Below are 19,346 nucleotides of genomic sequence, written 5' to 3'. Positions count from 1 at the left end.
TGGCTGTGTCCGGCTGCCTGGTGTGGCAGTGATCTGATGCTCTACCCTTGGCAGGCCTGAGTTTGAGTGAAGAAGGAAGGGGAAAACTGGCCTGTCTGGTTGACAGATTTGCCATGCATGAATATCTGCACACTGATGCAGAACTTCGGCTTTTTGTAAACAGGAGTTCAATAAGAAGACAACTGTGAAAAACCACTTTGTGACTGGCGGGGTGCCATGCAGCCTCAGCTGGTCATTTTCAAGGATCATCCATTTACAGAATGAACACTCAAGCCTCTTCCTCCCAGAGCCATGGGGTCTGCCTGACAGTCCCCTCCTTGTCCAGCATCTCCCGCCTGCCTCCTCCTTCCCCTGTGCCTGCACCAAGCTGTCTCCCCCACCCTGTTCACCCAAGCCTCTCCTCTCTTTTTTTCTAGTGCCGCCTGGCCTGGGCAATGCAGAGCTGCTCCTGGCAGGGCACCTTGTGCCCGTCCCCTCTCCTGCTGCTCTGTGTGCAGTGGGTAGGGGGTAACCTGGCCCACACTACCTGCCCCAAGTGGATGGTGGCCCCAAGTGCTGCTGCCACTCTCTCTGTTCTATCCATTTCTCCTTTTCATGGGCTTTGTTCATTTACCTCGTCACTCATGGCCTTCAGCACTCATGTCAGTCTGAGAACCCCCTTTGGCCTCAATCAGTGTCCTGCCCACACTGGTCTCTCAAACTCAGGGCATTAAAAACCATACTTAGGGACTTTCCTCTCAGCTGGCTTTCTGACTCTGCCTCCAACAATGTAAAAATTGCCTTTAGTGAGGTCTGATTTACATACAGTACAATGCATCTATTTCAGGTGTACATTTGGCAGTGGAAGTCCCTCATTTATCACTGATGTCTGCCTTGCTTTCACAATTGTCTTTTTATTGAGTTCTATGCTGCATTTTGACAAATTCATGTACCCGTGTAACTACCCCAGTTGAGGTGTAGAATATTTCTGTCACTTAAAAAGTCCTCCCTCCCCCCACTGAGGGGCTACCATCAGTCCCCAGTTCACCCCACCATTGGGACCACACTGGCACTGCTGTTGGGTGCCTTCAAGTACTGCATGTTGGTGTTGATTTTCTCACTTGTGATGGGAGATGGGATAATAGCACTCATATGGGCAGATGAGGCTCACAGAGGCTTGGGACAGACACATATTTTTGTGATCCCCAACCTAGCTGTGTAGACATGTATCACCTTGGGCAGGCACCCAATTTCTCTGAGTATCCGCATCTGTAAAGTGCCCCTCCGTCCACCCCAGTCCAGCTCTAGGACTCTGTGGGCCTGTGTCTTTATAGTGGTGGCACTGACTGTGGCTCCCAGGGTTAGAGGTGGCACAATCGCTGTGAGTCACTCCCTGCCCCTTTAGCTAGGGTGACTGTGCATCTTATCCAGACCAGGACACTTTCAGATGTATGAGGCGGTATTAAAAATACAGTAACAGGTGTCACCTAGCAAACCTGGCCTAGGGTTGCCTTCTGCAGCCCAGTGTCTCTGAGGTCCTTGTGTACGGTCCTTAGAACCAGCCTTCTCCATGCAGAATGGAATCTGGGTGGCTCATGGTCTTCAAAGTGCCCAGGGACCCAGCCTCAGCCAGCCTGCGCATCCAGTCATAGCCCTGCACTCCTAGGCATTCCTGAGCTTAATCCTTCACCCTAATATGTTACTTTTCTCTTTGTTCTCACTGACTTTTCAGTACACAAGCAATAAATACATCTTCCTTTAAAAATTAAAATGTCTGAGTTACAGCGAAAGGCCCCTTTTGACCTCTGTCCCTGATGCAGTTCTTCTGTCCCCCTGGAGAGGACCCGTGTCACTAATGTAGTGTCCATTCTCCTGCGCTGTGCAGGCACGACCCAGAGCACTGGGCCATACTGTGCATGTGGCTTTTCAGTCAGTTCTGGCACACAGTGCAGTCACTCTACACCTAGCTCACCTCCCTCCACCATGTGTCCCAGCTTTCTGTGCTTGGTTACATGTGAGTCTAGCTCATTCCTTAAACTGCAGCGTAGCATTCCCTGCTAGGAGCCACTTCATGCTCATGGCTTCCAGAGTTTTGCTAATGAAATGGTGTTTTGCAGATATTCCTGTGAATGTCTCCTTGTGTACCCAGGGGAGCCTCTAATCCATGCTTAGGTGTGCCAGGCAGGGAAAGTGCGGGTGGTAGTTTTCACAATGGCAGGTAATGGAGGGGAATCTTCTGTGGGTGCACTTACAGGCAGAGGCACCCTTCCATAGGTACCTCTTCCATGGCTCTGCCCAGAGCCTGTATTCACAGGATGTGCACTCCAGCCTCTCAGCACTGCCTGGAGCCTCACAGAGCCAGAGGCCCTTCCTTGACACCTCAGCTCCTCTGATCCCCCACTGCTTTACTTCAACAGCTGGGGTTGGGTGTATGAGCTGGTGTGGGCCCCAAGAGGCCTACCAGGCTGAGCCTGGGAAGAGTACCTGTTAAATCTGTCCCTCACATACCGGGATAGGCAGTGTTGGGGCCCTACTATTGACCAATGGGGAGACTGCGGCTGAGGTCCATTTCCCAGGATCTTCCCATAGCTCCTGCAGATCTGGCATTAGCATTCAGAAAGGCCCTGGATACATCAGCATAGTGTGGGAAGTTAACGGGAAAAGAAAGGAGGAAATTTTTTTTAAAAAGCCCTCAAGCACTCATGAGCACTCATGGCTTAATAGTGGCCTAGAGGTGATGGTTTCCTTGCTTGCCATTGCAAAGATTGAGAGCCACCTCCAGCTGGCAGGCCCTTGACTGTGTGCCTTGCAGGTTCTCACACATGGCTGTCTGATCCCTCCCACAACCCCACCAGGGAGTGATGTTCATGCTTATCTTAGAGAAATACAACTTGCTCGCAGCCTCAGGAGGAGGTTTTCCTAGTCTCATTTCCAAGCCCAGCCGCTCGATTCTTTGGCTCCCCTGGCCATTTAATTGCACATGAGGCTCCTGTTAGCGTCAGGGCCCTGTGCAGGAGGAGCAGAGGGCACAGGAACCACCTGAGCATGCCTGAGGGAGAGTGGTCCTGGCAGGAGGACCTCTTAGGAACTCAGGCAGCAGGGGTTCTGTCAGGGTCCCATCGTTGTTTTTGTTTTTTTTTTTTAATTGTGGTAAAATACACATCCTGTAAAACTTAACCATCTTAACCATTTTTAAGTGTACAGTTCAGCAGTCTTATTCACTCAACATGGTTATGTGGTCATCATCACCATCCATCTCCAGGACACTTCATCTTGCAAAACCCAACTCTGTTCCCCGTCAACACTCGCCTCCCTCCCCTCCCACAGCCCTGGGCGCACCCACTGTTCAACTTTCTGCCTCTCTGATTTTGTCTAACAACCGAGTAGGAGTGGAATTGTGCAGTATTTGTCTGTGTGACGGGCTTATTTCACTCAGCATAATGTCTTCAGTCTTCATCTCTGTTGTTGCATGTATGAGGATTCCCTTCCTTTTTAAGGCTGAATACTGTCCTGTTGGGTAGATATGTCACATTTGGCTTATTTATTCATCCATCCCTGGACACTTGGGTTGCATCCACCATATTTTACCCATGGCAGATAGTGCTGCTTCGGACATGGGTGTGCACATGTCTATTCACATCCCTGTTTTTGGTTCTTTTGGGTACGTAGCCAGAAGTGGAATTGCCCATAGCTGTTGTTTCTAAGTTTGGAAGGTTGTAGTGGGTGTGGCATTCAGGGACCCATTCAGTGGCAATTGAGGGGAGAGGAAGTGGAGATGGCTTCTTGTTCCAGGCTTTGTGCAGGGTGAAGAAGACCATCCTCCTGGGCCTACCTCCAAGTGCTCAGGGTTGCTGTGAGAAGGAGCGAACTGCCCATTTCAGTCACATTTCTGTGTCTTTGAGGAGAAGCTGTGTCTTCCAGTCGGCACCTTTTTTTCCCTCAGGGTCAGTTATGTACTGGTGTCCCAGAATGGGTGCAGTGTGGTGATCTGTGGGAAGTCCGTGCTCAGAACTTTCCATAGGGAGTGAATGAAGCAGCAGGTGCACGTCAGTAGGATGGGCTGACGGTGGCTCCCTGGTGTTGGGCTGCAGATGTCGCCCCATCCATCCCCCGGCACCCCTGCAGGCACACAGCCTTCCTCTCCCACCAACCAAGTGGGCTCCACAGCCTGCCCTGAGTCCTCCCTCTCTCGGTACCCTGCGCCTTCGCACAGCCATGTCGCTGCCTGAGGCTGGCCAGCACCACGGAGTTGTCTCCCTGCCTCGGCTGTGAGTTTGCTTCTGCACAGCAGAATGAGCTATTTAAAACAACAGTCTGACCCTGTCACTCCCTGAGCTGAGCGTTGCCTGGGGTGGCCTGCCAGGAGGTGTCATCACCTCATCTGGCACTCTGCGCATGCTGCGCTGCTCTGTGCTTGATCTTTTACTTGTGCTGCTCCCGGGTCTTTGCCTTCCCTTACTAAGCAGGAGTCCTCGGGGCAGGCTAGGAAGTCTCCTCAAAGACTCCCTCTGTCCCCCTCCTAGGGGCTATACAGCATCCTGAGTGTCACAGCCCTGCCAGCTACACCCTTTGAAGCTCTCTTATCACATGGCTGCTAGCCTGACCAGGCCAGAAGCACCTTCAAGGCCATAGCCGTGCTTTATCTGTGTGTTGCTGTGAGTGGCAGCTTAGAGTGTGGTAAAAGAACCAGTGCTTAGACTGGGCGTAGTGGCTCACACCTGTAATCCCAGCACTTTGGGAGACTGAGGCAGGCAGATCACCTGAAGTCAGGAGTTAGAGACAGCCTGACCAACATGGGGAAACCCCATGTCTACTAAAAATACAAAATTAGCTGGGTGTGGTGGCACATGCCCGTAATCCCAGCTACTTGGGAGTCTGAGGCAGGAGAATCTCTTGAACCCGGGAAGCATAGGTTACAGTGAGCCAAGGTCGCCCCATTGCACTCCAGCCTGGGAAAAGAGCAAAACTCCATCTGCTGGTAACCAGGCTGCCTGGGCCCCGTACCTAGCTGTGTGACCTCGGGTAGATTAGCTGACCTCTCTGTGCCTTAGCTGCTTATAAAAGGGGGAGATCATTTGTAGAGTTTGGAGTAAGAGTTTTTCTTTTTTTGAGACAGTCTCTTGCTCTGTCGTCCAGCCCGGAGTGCAGTAGCACAATCTCGGCTCACTGCAGCCTCAACCTCCTGGGTTCAAACGATTTTCATGCCTCAGCCTCCCCAGTAGCTAGGACTACAGGTGTGCACCACCACACCTGGCTAATTTTTGTATTTTTAGTAGAGACGGGATTTTGCCATGTTGGCCAGGCTGGTCTTGAACTCCTGGCCTCAGTTGACCCACCCACCTAGGCCTCCCAAAGTGCTGGGATTATAGGTGTCAGCCACTGTGCCCAGCCAAGAATTTCTTAATAAGTAGAATAGTGTCTGATCAGCCTCACTGAGGTGTGAAGAACCAGCTCTTCCTGGTCCATCTTCAGCAGAGCTCCTACAGCAAGCAGGAGGGCCTGTGGGATTCTCTTTGGGAGTAACGGGTTGGGAAAGAGGATCCCAGAGGCCTCCTCATCTTTTGTTTGGGAGTAGTGTAGGAGGTGCAGTTCAAGGCAGTCTTGGAGGCCACCAGCAGGAGGCTGAGAGCCTGGGGAGCTGATAAAAGCTTAGAAAGTGAGGCTGAGGCGGCCACGTGTGGTGGCTCACACCTGTAACCCCAGCATTTTGGGAGGCCGAGGCAGGTGGAACATGAGGTCAAGAGATCGAGACTATCCTTGCCAACATGGTGAAACCCCGTCTCTACTAAAAATACAAAAATTAATCAGGTGTGGTGGTGCGTACCTGTAGTCCCAGCTACCTGGGAGACTGAGGCAGAGGAATTGCTTGAACCTGGGAGGCAGAGATTGCAGTGAGCCAAGATTGCGCCACCGCACTCCAGCCTGGGTGACAGAGCAAAACTTTGTCTCAAAAAAAAAAAAAAAAAAAAAAAGAGGCTGATGCTTCCTCACAGAGCCTCTGGGGTCTTTGGAGAGATGCAGGGGGCTCAAATTCTGGTGGTATTAGCAGATGCGCAGTTGGATGGAGGGATTGCTGGGCATACCTGAAAAGAAGACGGCAGGCCCCCCTGCACCCCAGCGATCTGTGAAGCTCCAGGTAAAAGTGGATTTTGAGGCCAGATCCTGCTTCGGGGCGAGGAGTCCGGTCATTAATCAGTGTTGATGAATCACGAGAGCGGGTGTTTGGTATCTGCTCTCCTTTCCTCTTCCTGTCATGATCCCAGGGCTGTGCCAAGAGGAGTTGGAAGTAGAGCCCGTGCAAGGCTGTGCGAAGCAGGAGGGGGCTGCTGCCAGGACCTGTGGCAGGAAGGCCCAGGGAGGATCTGGGGAGGGCGCACCACAGGCAGGGGACAAGCTCCTGGGCTCCTAGTGGGCCCCAGCCTGTGGTGGCCTGTTGCTGTCCAGCTGGCTGCCTGCTGACTGCCTGTCAGAGCCTGTCCCCCATCTCACAGGTGGGTGCTTGGCAAGTGTGTCCTCATCCCATATCAGGCACCAGAAGGGGAGAGGGTAGAATTTGCATCCATCCAGGTCTAACTTTTGAGGTTTCTATGGCAAGTGGTTAGTGCCCTTTGGTGGTGAGACCGCTACGTCGGGCCCCAGGGCAGATGCTTTGCACACAGCTTCTCTCCTGTCCTCAGAGCACCTGTGGGCTCAGTGGCACTGTCCTCTGTACAGGTGTGTCGTGGGGTGTATAGAGGAGTGGCTTGCTCAGCCGCCTTGCAGGGTGCCACAGAAGAACCCCAATTCCAGCTCCAGGCCAGCAAGGTAGGGGAGCAGTGTGGCAGGGGCTGGTGATGAGGGAATCCGCTAAGCTTGGGCTGCTCCTGGGGGAGGGGTGCAGCAGTGAGGGTGATCAGGAGTCAGGATAGGAACGTATCAGAGCCTCAGGACTTCTTTTCTGGCATCTCCCACAAAATATCACCCCGTTTTCATATGGGATTCCGGGTGACAAAAACCAGTATTTAAGGGAGCATGGGTGGCTCTTCCCTGCAGCTGCCCCTGGGTCCTGCACATGTGCTACCTGCAGGTCCTGAGACACCACACATCACATTTACTCTGTGTTTGTGAGAGGCATGGCATTTGTTTAGGATGGCCAGAGTCTGCAGCTCATCTGTGATTTGAAGGGGCTGCTGATGAATAAAGCAAAGCATGTGGGCTAGATGATCCATGTTTCCCGCCATGGAAAAGGACTTTATGGGTTTGTAGGTGAGCATGTTTTATTTTGATAGCTATGCATTTATTTTAATGGGTACTAGGAAAAAGTATAATCCACCAAATATCACCCAAGTCCAGGTATTGTTGGTTAAGACAAGAGTGAAGTAGAAAAAAAAATGGAAAGGGCAATCAAAACAATGTGATGGCATTTGGAGCCCTGCCTGACAGCAGTCTCTCCCCCAGGCTTCCTCCCGCACCAGCGCCAGGATGCATGAGGCCCTCCAGGAGCTGTCAGGTGGAGGACGGGTGTCCCCCAGTGGGCAGGGACAGGGAGGTTCAAGAAGTTTGACTGGTGGGACTGTGTACTTGATCTCAGTTGTTACCCCAGTACACGTGCTGTGTTTTTTATTTCTTTTGTTTCATTTATTGTAGCCATTAGATCTTTCAGCAACATTCTTCCAGTTTTCAGCTGCTGGAAAAAAATGTGCTATGATGACATCAAATATAATGATGAATTTTTATATTCATCATTATATTTGATGTCATCATAGCACGTTTTCTCCCTTACAGTTTGTCCTAAAGCTTATTACATATGATGGGTACAGCATAGCAAGCCTGATGCACCAGTGCCACAAGTGAGCTCTTTAGTGGCCCGGGGTCTGTGGACCTGTGGGTTGGCAAGACTGGGACTATCTGCTGGCTGTGGAACTTGTCAGAGGGTTTGTAGGGGAACAGCAGTTGTTGATGTGACTTCTCAACTGTAGCAAAAGCAGTGACTTTTGTTTGTTTGTTTGTTTGTTTGTTGCTGTGAGAGAACAGTACTGGATGCCAAGTGGGGCAATTCATGCCACCAGCAAGTACTGCTGGGTTAAGGAGAACGCTGGGGTGCATTTGGGAGGCAGGCTGGGGTGTCACCATCATGTCACCAGAACCACGTGGGACCTGAGTCAAGGGGCAGTCTGTGTTTGGAACTGCTGGGGCTGGGGCGAGCCTGGGCTCTGGAAGCTCCGGGGAGGCAAATTTTTTTTTTTTTTTTTTTGGGAGACGGAGTCTCACTCTGTCGCCCAGGCTGGAGTGCAGTGGCACGATCTCGGCTCACTGCAACCTCTGCCCCCTGGGTTCAGGCCATGCTCCTCCTGCTTCAGCCTCCCAAGTAGCTGGGATTACAGGTGTGCACCACCTCACCCAGCTAATTTTTGTGTTTTTAGTAGAGACAGGGTTTTGCTATGTTGGCCAGGCTGCTCTTGAATTGCTGACCTCAGGTGGTCCACCCGCTTTGGCCTCTCAAAGTCTGTGATTATAGGTGTGAGCCACTGCGCTGGGCCAGAGAGGTAATTTGAAAACAGTCTTAGAGGCTGGGCGCAATGGCTTGGGCCTGTGATCCTAGCACCTTGGGAGAGTAAGTTGGGTGGATCATCTGAGGTCAGGAGTTCAAGGCCAGCCTGGCCAACATGGTGAAACCCTCTCTCTACTAAAAATACAAAAAAATTAGCTGGGTGAGGTGGTGCACACCTGTAATCCTAGCTGCTTATGAGGCTGAAGGGAAGATGGCTTGAGCCCAGGACGCAGAGGTTGCAGTGAGCTGAGATCACACGCCACTGCACTCTATCCTGGGTGATAGAGTAAGACCCTGTCTCAAAAACAAATGAAAAACCAGCCTCAGAAAGTGGCTGGCTCTGATGTGGTGGGAACAAAGGTTGAGGAAGGCTTTCTGCTGGGAACCAGGAGAGAGGGTGGACTCGGGACAGTGTCGTGTGCCTTCTTTAATGTTTCCCATGGTAAACTTTGTAAACAAGCTGAACTTGATGCTCACCCAGGCAGGACTGTCTCAATGTGTTGTTTCTGATGTCTGACCTTAAATAATACCTGTTTAGGAAGGGCAGTGTGAAACAACGTGGTAAGTTGACTTCTTGCCTCGAGAGGTGCTACTGAAATAAACTAGGAAAGTGGGAATGTTGGAGAATGGGTCGGACTGGGATTTGGTATGTAACAGCAGCAGGAGAGCCCTTAGTGGGTCCTGCACTGCCTGTGAAGCAGGGGAAATTTAATTTGCTTTTGAGATTGTTGTCAGCTGGCAGTGCTGGGCACAGGGACATGGGTTGTCATCTCAGGCTACAGCTTTTGTGTTGTACACGTGTCCTAGAAGAACCTCGAGCTCCTGGAGAAGGATCTAGGCTCTGCCACCTGGCCATGTCTTGGCCATGTCTGGTGGACACGCTCAGGGGCTCAGGCTCAGTGTTCTCATGAGCCTGGAGAGTATTGTTAACCTCCGGCATTTGTCACCCTCTGACCATGTGGGCGTGGTCTGTGATATAGGACTCGGTGGTGCAGTGGTGGTCTTATGAGGTTGGAATATGAACTGCTGCATGTTGGCCCACCTCATTTATGGCCATTTGTTTGCAACTTTGGTGCTGTGGCACAGTGCTGTGCAAGGGCCACAGGCTAGGAAGCCATCACATGGGAAAGGGCAAGGCTGTAGAACCCCGACCAGGGCCTCATTTTGCCCAAGACTCCTGGAGTCTCAGAAGACCTTACCCCAGGTCCTGTCGCTCCTGTTCCTTTGTGGAGTGAGGAAGGGAGCAGTGTGGGAGAGGAGCTAGATCTGCTCTTGCCTCTTCCACTTGAAGCTCGCATCCTGCCTAACATCCCAGGAACATCCCCACCCTGTGCCAGCATATTCCCGAAGGAATATAACCTGTTTCAGGTAGGGCAACAATGGCATTAACACATGCGTGTCTGAGTTAGAACTGGGCATAGGGGTACAGCCGAGTTCTCTGTGCATCTCTCCCTGCAATAAAGTGGCCCATGCATGTGCTCAATGGCTAAGGCTGTGGTCAGCAGTTGTGGGCAGTGTGGCTGCAATGCCAGTCCTAGGAAATTGTTTATGAATGTCTGCGCCAGATCCTCTCTCTCACCTGCTGGCCTTCACATTTGGAGACACACTGCCATACCTGTGCAGAGTCAAGAGAAACATAAGCAGGGCAGGATAACAGCTCAGACGCCGCGTGGGTTGCTTTCCGGGACCCTTGGCAGGGCATGGCAGATGTAACTCGGCTCTCTCCCTCTCTTTTGTAATGGAGTCATTGCACTGTGGCAGCCAAGAGCTAAAAGCAGTTGAGGCATGGCTGGGCACAGTGGCTTGACTGTAATCTTAGCATTTGGGGAGGCTGAGGCAGGAGGATGACTTGAGCCCAGGAGGTCGAAGCTGCAGTGAACCGGCGCAGTGGTGCCACTGTACTCCAGCCTGAGCAACAGAACAAAAAGAAAACAGCTGAGGCAGTACCAGTTGCCATGAAACTATTTGAACTCTCTTGGAGTAAAGTTTAACACCTGGGAATTGATTCCTAAGGAAAAAATGAGAGAAGGAAGTGTGTTCGAAGATATTGGTTCCAATACTGGTTGCAGTAGGAGAACCTAGAAAGAAATGAATTGCCCAGCTATCGGAGAAAGTCAAGGGAATTATGATACATTAATAGAACATTTAGCTATTAGACATGAACTTGAAGATTATGTAGCAACAAGAAAGTGTTAAATGAAAAAAGAATGCAGTATCTGTGAAAGTTATATAATTGTTAATGGCACTGGACTAAGTCGGGAAAGTCACCCAGGAAAGCATTGCTTTTGGGGGAGTGAAGGGCGTGAGTTGGCTCTGCACTTTGTTCTCTGCAGAGCTTGGCCTCTTGGATCAGACCTGAGCACTGGTCTTTGTTCTTGGGTCTGATGGGCACTCTCAGCTTGAAGCCACCACAGGATGTCGTCCCTTCCTGAGTCTCTAGGTGTCCATTTGTGCAATGACAATGTTCATCTCATGTCCTGAGGCTGCTGGGGTTCAAGAGGGTGCACATGTGACAATGGCAGTGGCTCAGTAGATGCTCTCAGAGGAGAGGAAGAGCATGGGGCAGGGCAAGACCTCTGATATCAGGGTCAGGAGCGCGGGCACCATCAAGTCGCCAGGTCCTTTCTCGCTTCCCTCAGTGTGCTCCGTCAGCACAGAGTTAGGCCCAGTGTGGTCAGACTGTCTAGACAGTCACAGAGCTGGAAAGAGGTGCGCACATATCACAAGTTGGGTTTGAGGAGTGCTGGGGTCCTCCATCTCAGAGCTTTGAGACTGGGGTCCAGTGCTGAGGTGCCTACTGGAGGTGACTCCTGGGCTGCAGGCTTTCCGACTCGGGCGGTGCTGTGGCTGCTTCCGGAGCATGAATCTGCAGTGAGGGAGGGAGGATCTCTGGGGTTGGGACCTGAGGAACCCCAGGTGGAAGAAGTTGAGACTGTAGAGAGGCCACCTCTGCAGGAGCAGAGTTCAGGACGAAGGAGCAGCCCTGGATTCAAGGAACTGCTCTGAGAGGTGAGGCCGAGGCAAGGCTGATAGGTCCTTGACTTTGGTGCCAGTTTCCCTGGGCAAAGCTGTTTTGGTGTGGCGACAGGTAGGGACCAGGGCCAAAACTTTCTAATGCTGCCATAGGGTGTAGTGAAAACATGTGTTCTGGCTGGGTATGGTGGCTCACACCTGTAATCCTGGCACTTTGGAAGGCCAAAGTGGGCAAATCACAAGGTCAGGTGTTCAAAACCAGCCTGGCCAACATGGTAAAACCCTGTCTCTACCAAAAATACAAAAATTAGGTGTTGTGGCAGGTGCCTGTAATCCCAACTACTCAGGAGGCTGAAGCAGGTGAATCTCTTGAACCCAGGAGGCAGAGGTTGCAGTGAGCTGAGATCGTGGTACCACACTCCAGCCTGGGCGACAGCAAGAGTGTATCTGAGAAAAAAAAAAAATTTATATATGTTCCTGCTCTTAATTGCGCTGTTGTATTTTCTGTGGCTGTGGTTAGCTGTCAGCACTTGTATGGTGAAGATGAAGAGTGGGGAAAAACCAGAATTTTTTTTTTAAGTTAAAAAAATAGGTTTAAAATATTGAAGAGGTGCTGTTAGCAAATGAAAAAAGTTCTGGTTTTCCCCCGCTCTTCATGTTCACTGTGGTGAAGAGTGAACCTTTTCTGTGTCCAGTGCTCTGGCCACCTCTTCAGGCCACTTCAGTGCCACTCCTAGAACCCAGCTTAGACCGCACCTTGCCTTGGACATTTCGTGACAGGGAACAGGAGTCTCGCTGCAAGGTGCCCCCTGGCATTTAGCCCCGGGCTGACTCATGGCCTCTTAGGTTGGTTTTGCTGTCCCTTCCCCACTTGTGACATGCACCTAGTTCAGGTCCACAGTAGGAAGTACTGGTGGGATCCGCTCCACCCTACCTGGGGCTGACTGGGGCCACCATTGGGTGGCTGGGCTTTCCCCAGAGCCACCAGGGGCTGTCTAGTCCTTAGTTGGAAAGGAGGCAAGGAAGCTGTTGATTTGGCTCTTGGTGGCAAGTGGCCTCAGGATCCCTGGTGGCCCTTGAGTGTGCCTTCAGTGTAGCCACCAGGTAACACAGGCTTCTTTCAACAGGCAAGCTTCCACTCTCCCTGCCTTGCCACACTGTGCTGCCACTGTATGGATTATCCTGTCACTGAGTTACTACAGTGGATTGTTATGTTTGGTTTCCACATGGCTTTAATTCGTGGCTTTGCAAAAATCTCACGTGGCTTCCCTTCTCCATCCTTATGTAACCATTTGGAATAGCTTTAGAGTTGCCAAGAAGGTAAACGGGAGAAAGTTTTTGTGGTCATAGTAACTTCCAGGACCTCTGCATTGAAAACGAAGGCTCTCTCAACACATTTTGAGCCCTGCTGAGCAAACATGTTTGCCTGAGAGAGTAGCAGAACCAGTGCCACCACTGACCACAGCCTTGGTGGGACTGGAGAGGTGGCCTTCTGTCTAGCAGCATCTCCAGGTCCCACCCAGAGATGGCACCCTTGGCCTGGACTCTCATGGAGCTTTGTGAGGACCACCAAGAGTCACTGTGTTCTCATGATCCACTGGGGTGGCCAGTGCAGGTGACCGCTGACAATGGGATGAAGCATGTTTGCTCTCTAGGTGTTGACTTGCCACAGAGGGAGACCCCCGAGATGTTTTCAATATTGGAGTCAACATGTTGGCCAGCATCTGTGGATGAGGGACTTCATCCACCCATCATTTGGCATTTGTCAAGTCTTTGCTACTGGCCAGGCACTGTTCTGGGCACTTAGGAGGAAATAGTGAACAAAACCAAGGTCCCTGCACCTGAGGAGCAGACCTGCAGGTGGAGGCTAGACCACATGTAAGACAGCAGACAAAGTCTGAGCAGGTGGGTGGGTGGGTGGGAGGAGCTCCCTCGTCCCTCCCCCTTCCTCCTCCCTTGCTGGAAAGGGCTTGCTTTCCGGGCCTGGTGAATGATGAAACGATGATTTGGCCCTGCCCTCTGCACAGCCTGGGGCAGAGGATGCCAATGAAATATGCAGTGACTTCAGATAGGCACCTTGGCATCAGGTTGTCGGGTCTGTGAGATGTCACTGAGGGTCGTAGGGAGACTTGTTCTTTTCTCACTGCAGGCCATGCACTGGTGGCCCTCCTGGGGTCTGGGGGTGGGGGGTGATGTTTGGATTGGTGGGCTTCAGTTGCCCTCATGGCCCACCTACAGAGTCAGTGCCAGCCAAGCACAGCAGAATTCAGCCAGTCCTGTGGGAGGCTCAGCTGTGAGTTGGGGGTTTTGCTATTTGTTATTTTCATAGACTTGTGTTTTTAATACAGAAGGTTGAATGATGCTGCCTTTGGAACAGTTGCATTCCAGGGCAGTGGTTTGTGAGGCAGTTGATTGGAACCAAGACAGCCATCATCTGCCCTTAGAAAATGTCCCCAATGCAATAACTGGTCGTTGGTCTAGCCCGCAGAAGCTACTCAAGTCCTTGTTGGAGCTGAAGTGGAATTATCTTAGAAACACCGGCTTTGGGGTTTAGAAAAAGGGAGGTGCCTTTTTGGCCAGGAACTCTGAGAGCCAAGTGGATGAAGGCGGGGACACTGGTTATGGAGCTGGTGACAGGCTCCACATGTCATGCCTAGCTGAGCGTGTGAGGCCTGCTGCTGTTGAACTTCTATTTGAAAGGGACAAGTCTGGCCTGATTTGCTAACATTCTCTGGGACCTCCCCAGCCTCTGCCAGGTGCCATTGTTCCTGACAGTGGGCATTGCTGGTTGATGGAGGTACGTGCCCCGCCAGCCTGGATATTTCCTGTCCTTTTATCCTGTTGTGGTTTGTCTGGACCGTCACACACCGTTGGGAGGGGCTTTCTCTGAGATTGGCATGTGTCATACAGAGCCCCACAGCTGTGCCTGGTGGGCTCTGTGGAGTCATGGTGTGGACTCTGCAGTGCCTTCCTGCAGATGGAAGGGCACATCACACCCCCTCGGTGTTTACAGTCGTCAGAGGGATTGGATGAGGTCACACGTGAGAGGGGCTCTGGAAAGCAGGGTGCAGGTGGTGCCAGGAATGTTATCAGGGAGCCTCTGATTGGCTGGCCACAGAAGTAGGGGGCAGGGCTGCAGCTGGGCACATGGTGCCAAGCAGAGCCTACAGCCTTGGGAAGTGCCTCTGCCCATCATCCCTTGAGGGCTTGTAGGAATGGAATGCAGTTTCTGATGCAGGAGGTCTGGGGATTGTGCATGGGGATTGTGCGTTTCAAAGCAGCTCCCTAATGATGCTGGTGCTGTTGACCCCGAGGCCACACTTGAAAAGGAAGGGTCTAGATCAACCCTCTAAGAGAAAGTTAGGATTTCAGAGAGATTTCTCACTCTAGGAGTTTAATTCCCATAAGAGAAAACCATGGGGAGTTAGGAGGGAAAAGAATCTGCGAGACGCACCATGGCTGCTTTCGTGTCAGGAGGATGGATACAGCAGCATTATGTGCACCGTGTTTGGGGAGAGCAGACTGTCGTTTGCCTAAGACTTTGCAGATGTATGCAGCCGCTGGCGTTTTCTCCGACTGTAGGAAGTTGGTTCCCTCATCTGGGTCTCCGGTGAAGTATGACCAAACCCCACAGGTAGGCTTACAAGGGAGTGTGTGTGTTAAGTTGAGCCTTGGGAAGTGCCTTGGTGGTTGTTTGGCATTTTATTTCACAGCTCATAGGACACTGTGACCCAGCTTCAGCTACAGCTTTTTTCCAAAGCTACAATTAGGATGCTTAATCAATGCAATGCACAGGTGTTTGTGGGAGCATGCCGAGTGTCCCAGAAGGAAAAAGCAGGCGCCTATTGATGACTGCAGGAGTCTGGTCTGAGATGAGGAGTGCATTGTATGCATTCTCAAGTCTGTGTTTCAGTCCATACAGTCCCTCTGAGATCCGAGATACGACAATCATTCTCCTTCTACTGAGTAGAGAAGGAGCCTCCCCAAAGGGCCCACCTTCCATCCCCAGGGAGGACAAACCCAGGTGGCGTCTGGTTCCCCTCTCTCTAACAGAGAAGCAGTCCTTCTCTCTGCCTAGTACCCCTCCTACCTTTTTAGGACCTTGTTGCATCTGTCTGCATCTATGTGTGTTTTTTAATAGTTTTATTATTTATTTATTTTTATTTGTAGAAAGTCTCACTCAGTACCCCAGGCTGGAGTGCAGTGGCACAATCTCCACTCACTGCAACCTCCATCTCCCAGGTTCAAGTGATTCTTGTGCCTCAGCCTCCCAAGTAGCTGTGATTATAGGTTCCTGCCCAGCTAATTTTTTTTGTATTTTTAGTAGAGACGAGGTTTCATCATGTTGCCCAGGCTGGTCTTAAAACTTCTGGCCTCAGTTGATCCACCTGCCTCCGCCTCCCAAAGTGCTGGGATTACAGGCGTGAGCCACCACGTCTGGCATTAATAGCTTTATTGAGGTATAATTGACATACAATAAACTGCACATCGGAAGTATATAATTTGGTAAATTTTCTTGTGTCTGGCTCTTACACCTGTGATACCATCACCAAAATCAAGGTAGCAAAGAAAGGGAGTCTAGAAATTAAAGAAGGGAGGCAGATAACATTTGAAAATCTGTATAACTGACCATATTACAAGGTCAGAAGTAAAAAGCCTTATAATCCCAGTAGATGTAGGAAAAGCATTTGACAAAATTGGACATCTATTCCTAATAAAACCTCTCAGGGGTAGAAGAGGAATGTCTTCACCATCCTCTTCCGCCGTGTAGATGTGCAGATTTGCCTCATCCCAAAGTCTCCTGTGTCACAGTAGAGCAGGGAGGCAGTGCTGGCTGCATGGGGTAGCAGGTCAGGTTAGTAATGAACCTGTGGCCAGCTAACTGGCACCCTGGCTTCTTGGTTGGGAAAGTGGCTTACTACCTGTTGGGGTTTGCGGGGGGAGAGGGGAGGGTGTCTATGGTCTCAGGGGAGACCATGGTGTGGCAAGACCCCAGTGCCCTGCAGGGTGCTGGCACCATGCCCAGGCAGTGGGTGCTGGCTGCCTGCCTGCCTCCTTCCAGTAGCATTAGTGCTTGCTTCTTCCTGGGGCTACTCCTGCTGGGGAAGCTTGAGTGCCCTTGTCCTCCCCAGCCCCATCCAGAGCAGGAGAGTGCAGACACGCTTCTCAGTGAGCTGTGAAGTGCAGTGCACATTGCATCACTGTGTGCCATGGAGATGGCCAGGGCTCGTGTTGAAGCTGTTTTCAGACCTCGTTCTATGGGGCTCTCAGAGGGTCTGGGCCAAGGGGAGTTGAGGGGCTGCTTTGCCAACACCTCTCCCTCCTCCACAACCCTGGCAGCTATGTCTTCTATAGGATGTGCTGGCCTCTAAGATCATGGAATTCACACACAGGTTATTTTTAACCTTTAAAAATACAGTATACATCTAGAGAAGTGTACAAGTTCTAAGTTTTACAGTTGGATGAATATTTATGAACACACCTGAGAAGCCCAGTCCACTTAGGCCAAGGAACAGAGCCTTTCCCCTGAAGCCATTCTCAACAGCCTCTCCTAGTCACTCTTGCCTGCCACTACCCTGACCACTCTCTCCATCCAGAAGTCTTGCCTGCTTTTGACCTTTTAATCCAGGACAAAAAAAAGTTTTCTTGTGTCTGGCTCTTTGACTTGACATTGTTTTGAGATGTCTTTAAGGTCATATGTAGCAGCAGTTTGTTCAACATTGAATGGACAGACCATGATTTATTTATTTGGCGTTCTGTTGGTGGTTCTGTGGGCTGTTGGGGCTGTTCTGAATACAACTGCTCTGAGTGTATTTCTGTTGGCGCTGCCCTGAGTGGAATTGCTGGGTCATAGCATGAGTGTCCATCCTTAAATGGTGATTAACGTGGGATCCACAGAGTCACCAGCCTGTTTCATGGGTGACAGTGTCCTTGGTTCTCTCCATGGTGGGCCCTATTGCAGGAGTACCCACTGAGAAGCCCCCTGTTCCCACTCCGGTCCCTTCAGCTCCACACAGAGACCTGGAGCTATGGGGAAGGGGTAGCCCTGGACCTGAGCCAAGTATAGTCCTCCCTGGGTTTCCTGGCATCCTGGGTGAGGGCCTCCATGGTGGCATTTTATCTGTTGCTTCTGTTCTTGACCTTGGCTGTCTCTGTCTACTCCTCGGGGCCGGTACACAGGGATCCTAACACCCTCTCCCAGCATCCAGTGGGCCCGGAGTTTGATGGAGCACCTGCGTGCAGTCAGTGCTCAGAGAGCATTTGGTGCGTTTTCTCGGGGAATTCTAGGATATTGCTAGTTCTCAGGATTCTATAGCAACCCACTTGGGCCAGCAGGTGAAGGGGCTGCTGTCCTTTGGCTTCCTCTCTCAATGGGGCCTCTGAGGCTGCCTCCAGGTGCCATGCTGGGCACTGCCCTGCCTGAACGGATCCTATAGACTACAGAGCAGCCCAGCAAGCAGAAAGTGCAGTGTGTGGGCCCTGGTGACCTGGCCCTTGGGGGCGTGGTCTCCAGCACACCATTCATGATCTGCAGACACCATCTCGTGGTTTTCTTAGGCTCTCAGAGGAGGAACTGTGCTCAGGCCAGAGATAGGTCTTGCTTGCGTCAGCTCTGGAGGCTGGGTGCGGTCCCCTGCTACAGCTGTGCACGGCTCCACTGTCATCAGGTCCTTGTCTGCCCAGCCTGAGCTAGGTTCTTCCAGGCGGCGGCATAGGGTGCGCTGTCGTGTGCTTCTCTGTGCTTGGCAGTCTCCTGAAGGTTGTTCTCTGTTGATTCCTGAAAAGCCGGCTTGTTCTTGTTTGGGCTCTGTCTTTGGTGGAACATGGATGGGCCGAGCACTGTGTGTGTGTTTCCCCCACGGATGTTGGGTCATTTCCAGTCTTCTGTGGCTGGCATTCTTACTGGCTGCTCCTAGAAGAGAGAGGCTGGGAGGGAGAAGCCCCCACCGAGGACTCCGCTTGGCTTCTCAGCACTCCAGTTGTATCTGCATGGCAACAAATCAATTTACAGATGAGGACTGAGAGCTCTTGTGCCTTCACAAAGGGCCGAATGGCAGTAAGAACTGTAAGTTCTGCAGACCTGAAGCAGAGGTCAGGAGAGTCTAGGTTGGTAGTTTGGTTGGGAAGAGCTGCTGAAACAAAGTGGGAGGGAAGGACGCTTTGGGGGCAGTGGATGTGGACAGCAGCACTGCCTGCCTCCCAGCTGGGTCTGTAGGTTTCTCTCAATGTAGAGGTCAGCCATGCCTACTGATAGAGCTCCCACTGCTGCCCCAAGCCCTTTCTGAGCTGGGCTTCCTCTTTCTGAGCTGCTTGTGGGATTCAGTCAGGGCTCCGCATGCTGCCTACTCCCAGGTGGCATTTTCTGTCCCCTGGGCCCAGTTGCCGCGTGTGATTGCATACTTGCCCAAGCTTTGCAGGAGCTGTGGCTGCAGGACAGGGAAGGCCACGTGGACATGACACACCACTCAGGTGGCCGGCTGCTCCTGCGGGCAGCAGGAGGGCCACAGCAGGAAGTGCTTTTCAAGTGGTGAGCTTGGTGGCTGTGGCTGGAACATACACCCTCCCGTCATTGGTCCCCCAGTGTCATTTTTCCTCTGAGAGCTGTGAATTTGAGACTTTGCCCCTGGGGTTTGAGGCTCCCATGAGGTTCCCTTAGAGGAAGGTGTTGTCACAGGTGGAACCTGGTGGACCTGCACCAGCCCCATGAGGCTGAGTGGAGAATGCAGGGTGGCGCCCGCCCGAGGGTGAGCACAGCAGCACGCTCTTCAGGGATGTGCTTTCCAGAGTTGAGAAGGAGGGCAGAGCTGGGGTCTCAGGGGGCAGACAGGCGCCGCCTCTTGCACTGACTGGCACCAGAGGTAGT

General features: G+C 51.8%; 1 protein-coding gene across 2 annotated transcripts in view; it reads left to right on the top strand.

Annotated features, from left to right (window-relative positions):
• The window catches only part of MED26 (mediator complex subunit 26), a 55,154-nt gene that overhangs the window by 24,272 nt on the left and 11,536 nt on the right, over window positions 1-19,346 (top strand). The window contains exon 1 of one of the 2 annotated variants that reach the window (XM_037728740.1): window positions 17,016-18,548. The exons of the other annotated variant lie outside the window; for it this stretch is intronic. Coding sequence (XP_037584668.1) covers window positions 18,495-18,548 — 54 coding nt within the window. The 5' untranslated portion in view covers window positions 17,016-18,494. Of the gene's footprint in view, window positions 1-17,015; window positions 18,549-19,346 lie in introns of those variants that run through there. 2 annotated transcript variants of the gene reach the window in all.

This window comes from Cebus imitator, unplaced genomic scaffold, assembly GCF_001604975.1.
Source record: "Cebus imitator isolate Cc_AM_T3 unplaced genomic scaffold, Cebus_imitator-1.0 Scaffold280, whole genome shotgun sequence".
Classification (NCBI taxonomy): Eukaryota; Metazoa; Chordata; class Mammalia; order Primates; family Cebidae; genus Cebus; species Cebus imitator.
Note: the sequence above shows the minus strand (reverse complement) of the source record. Positions and strands in the feature narration are given on the sequence as shown.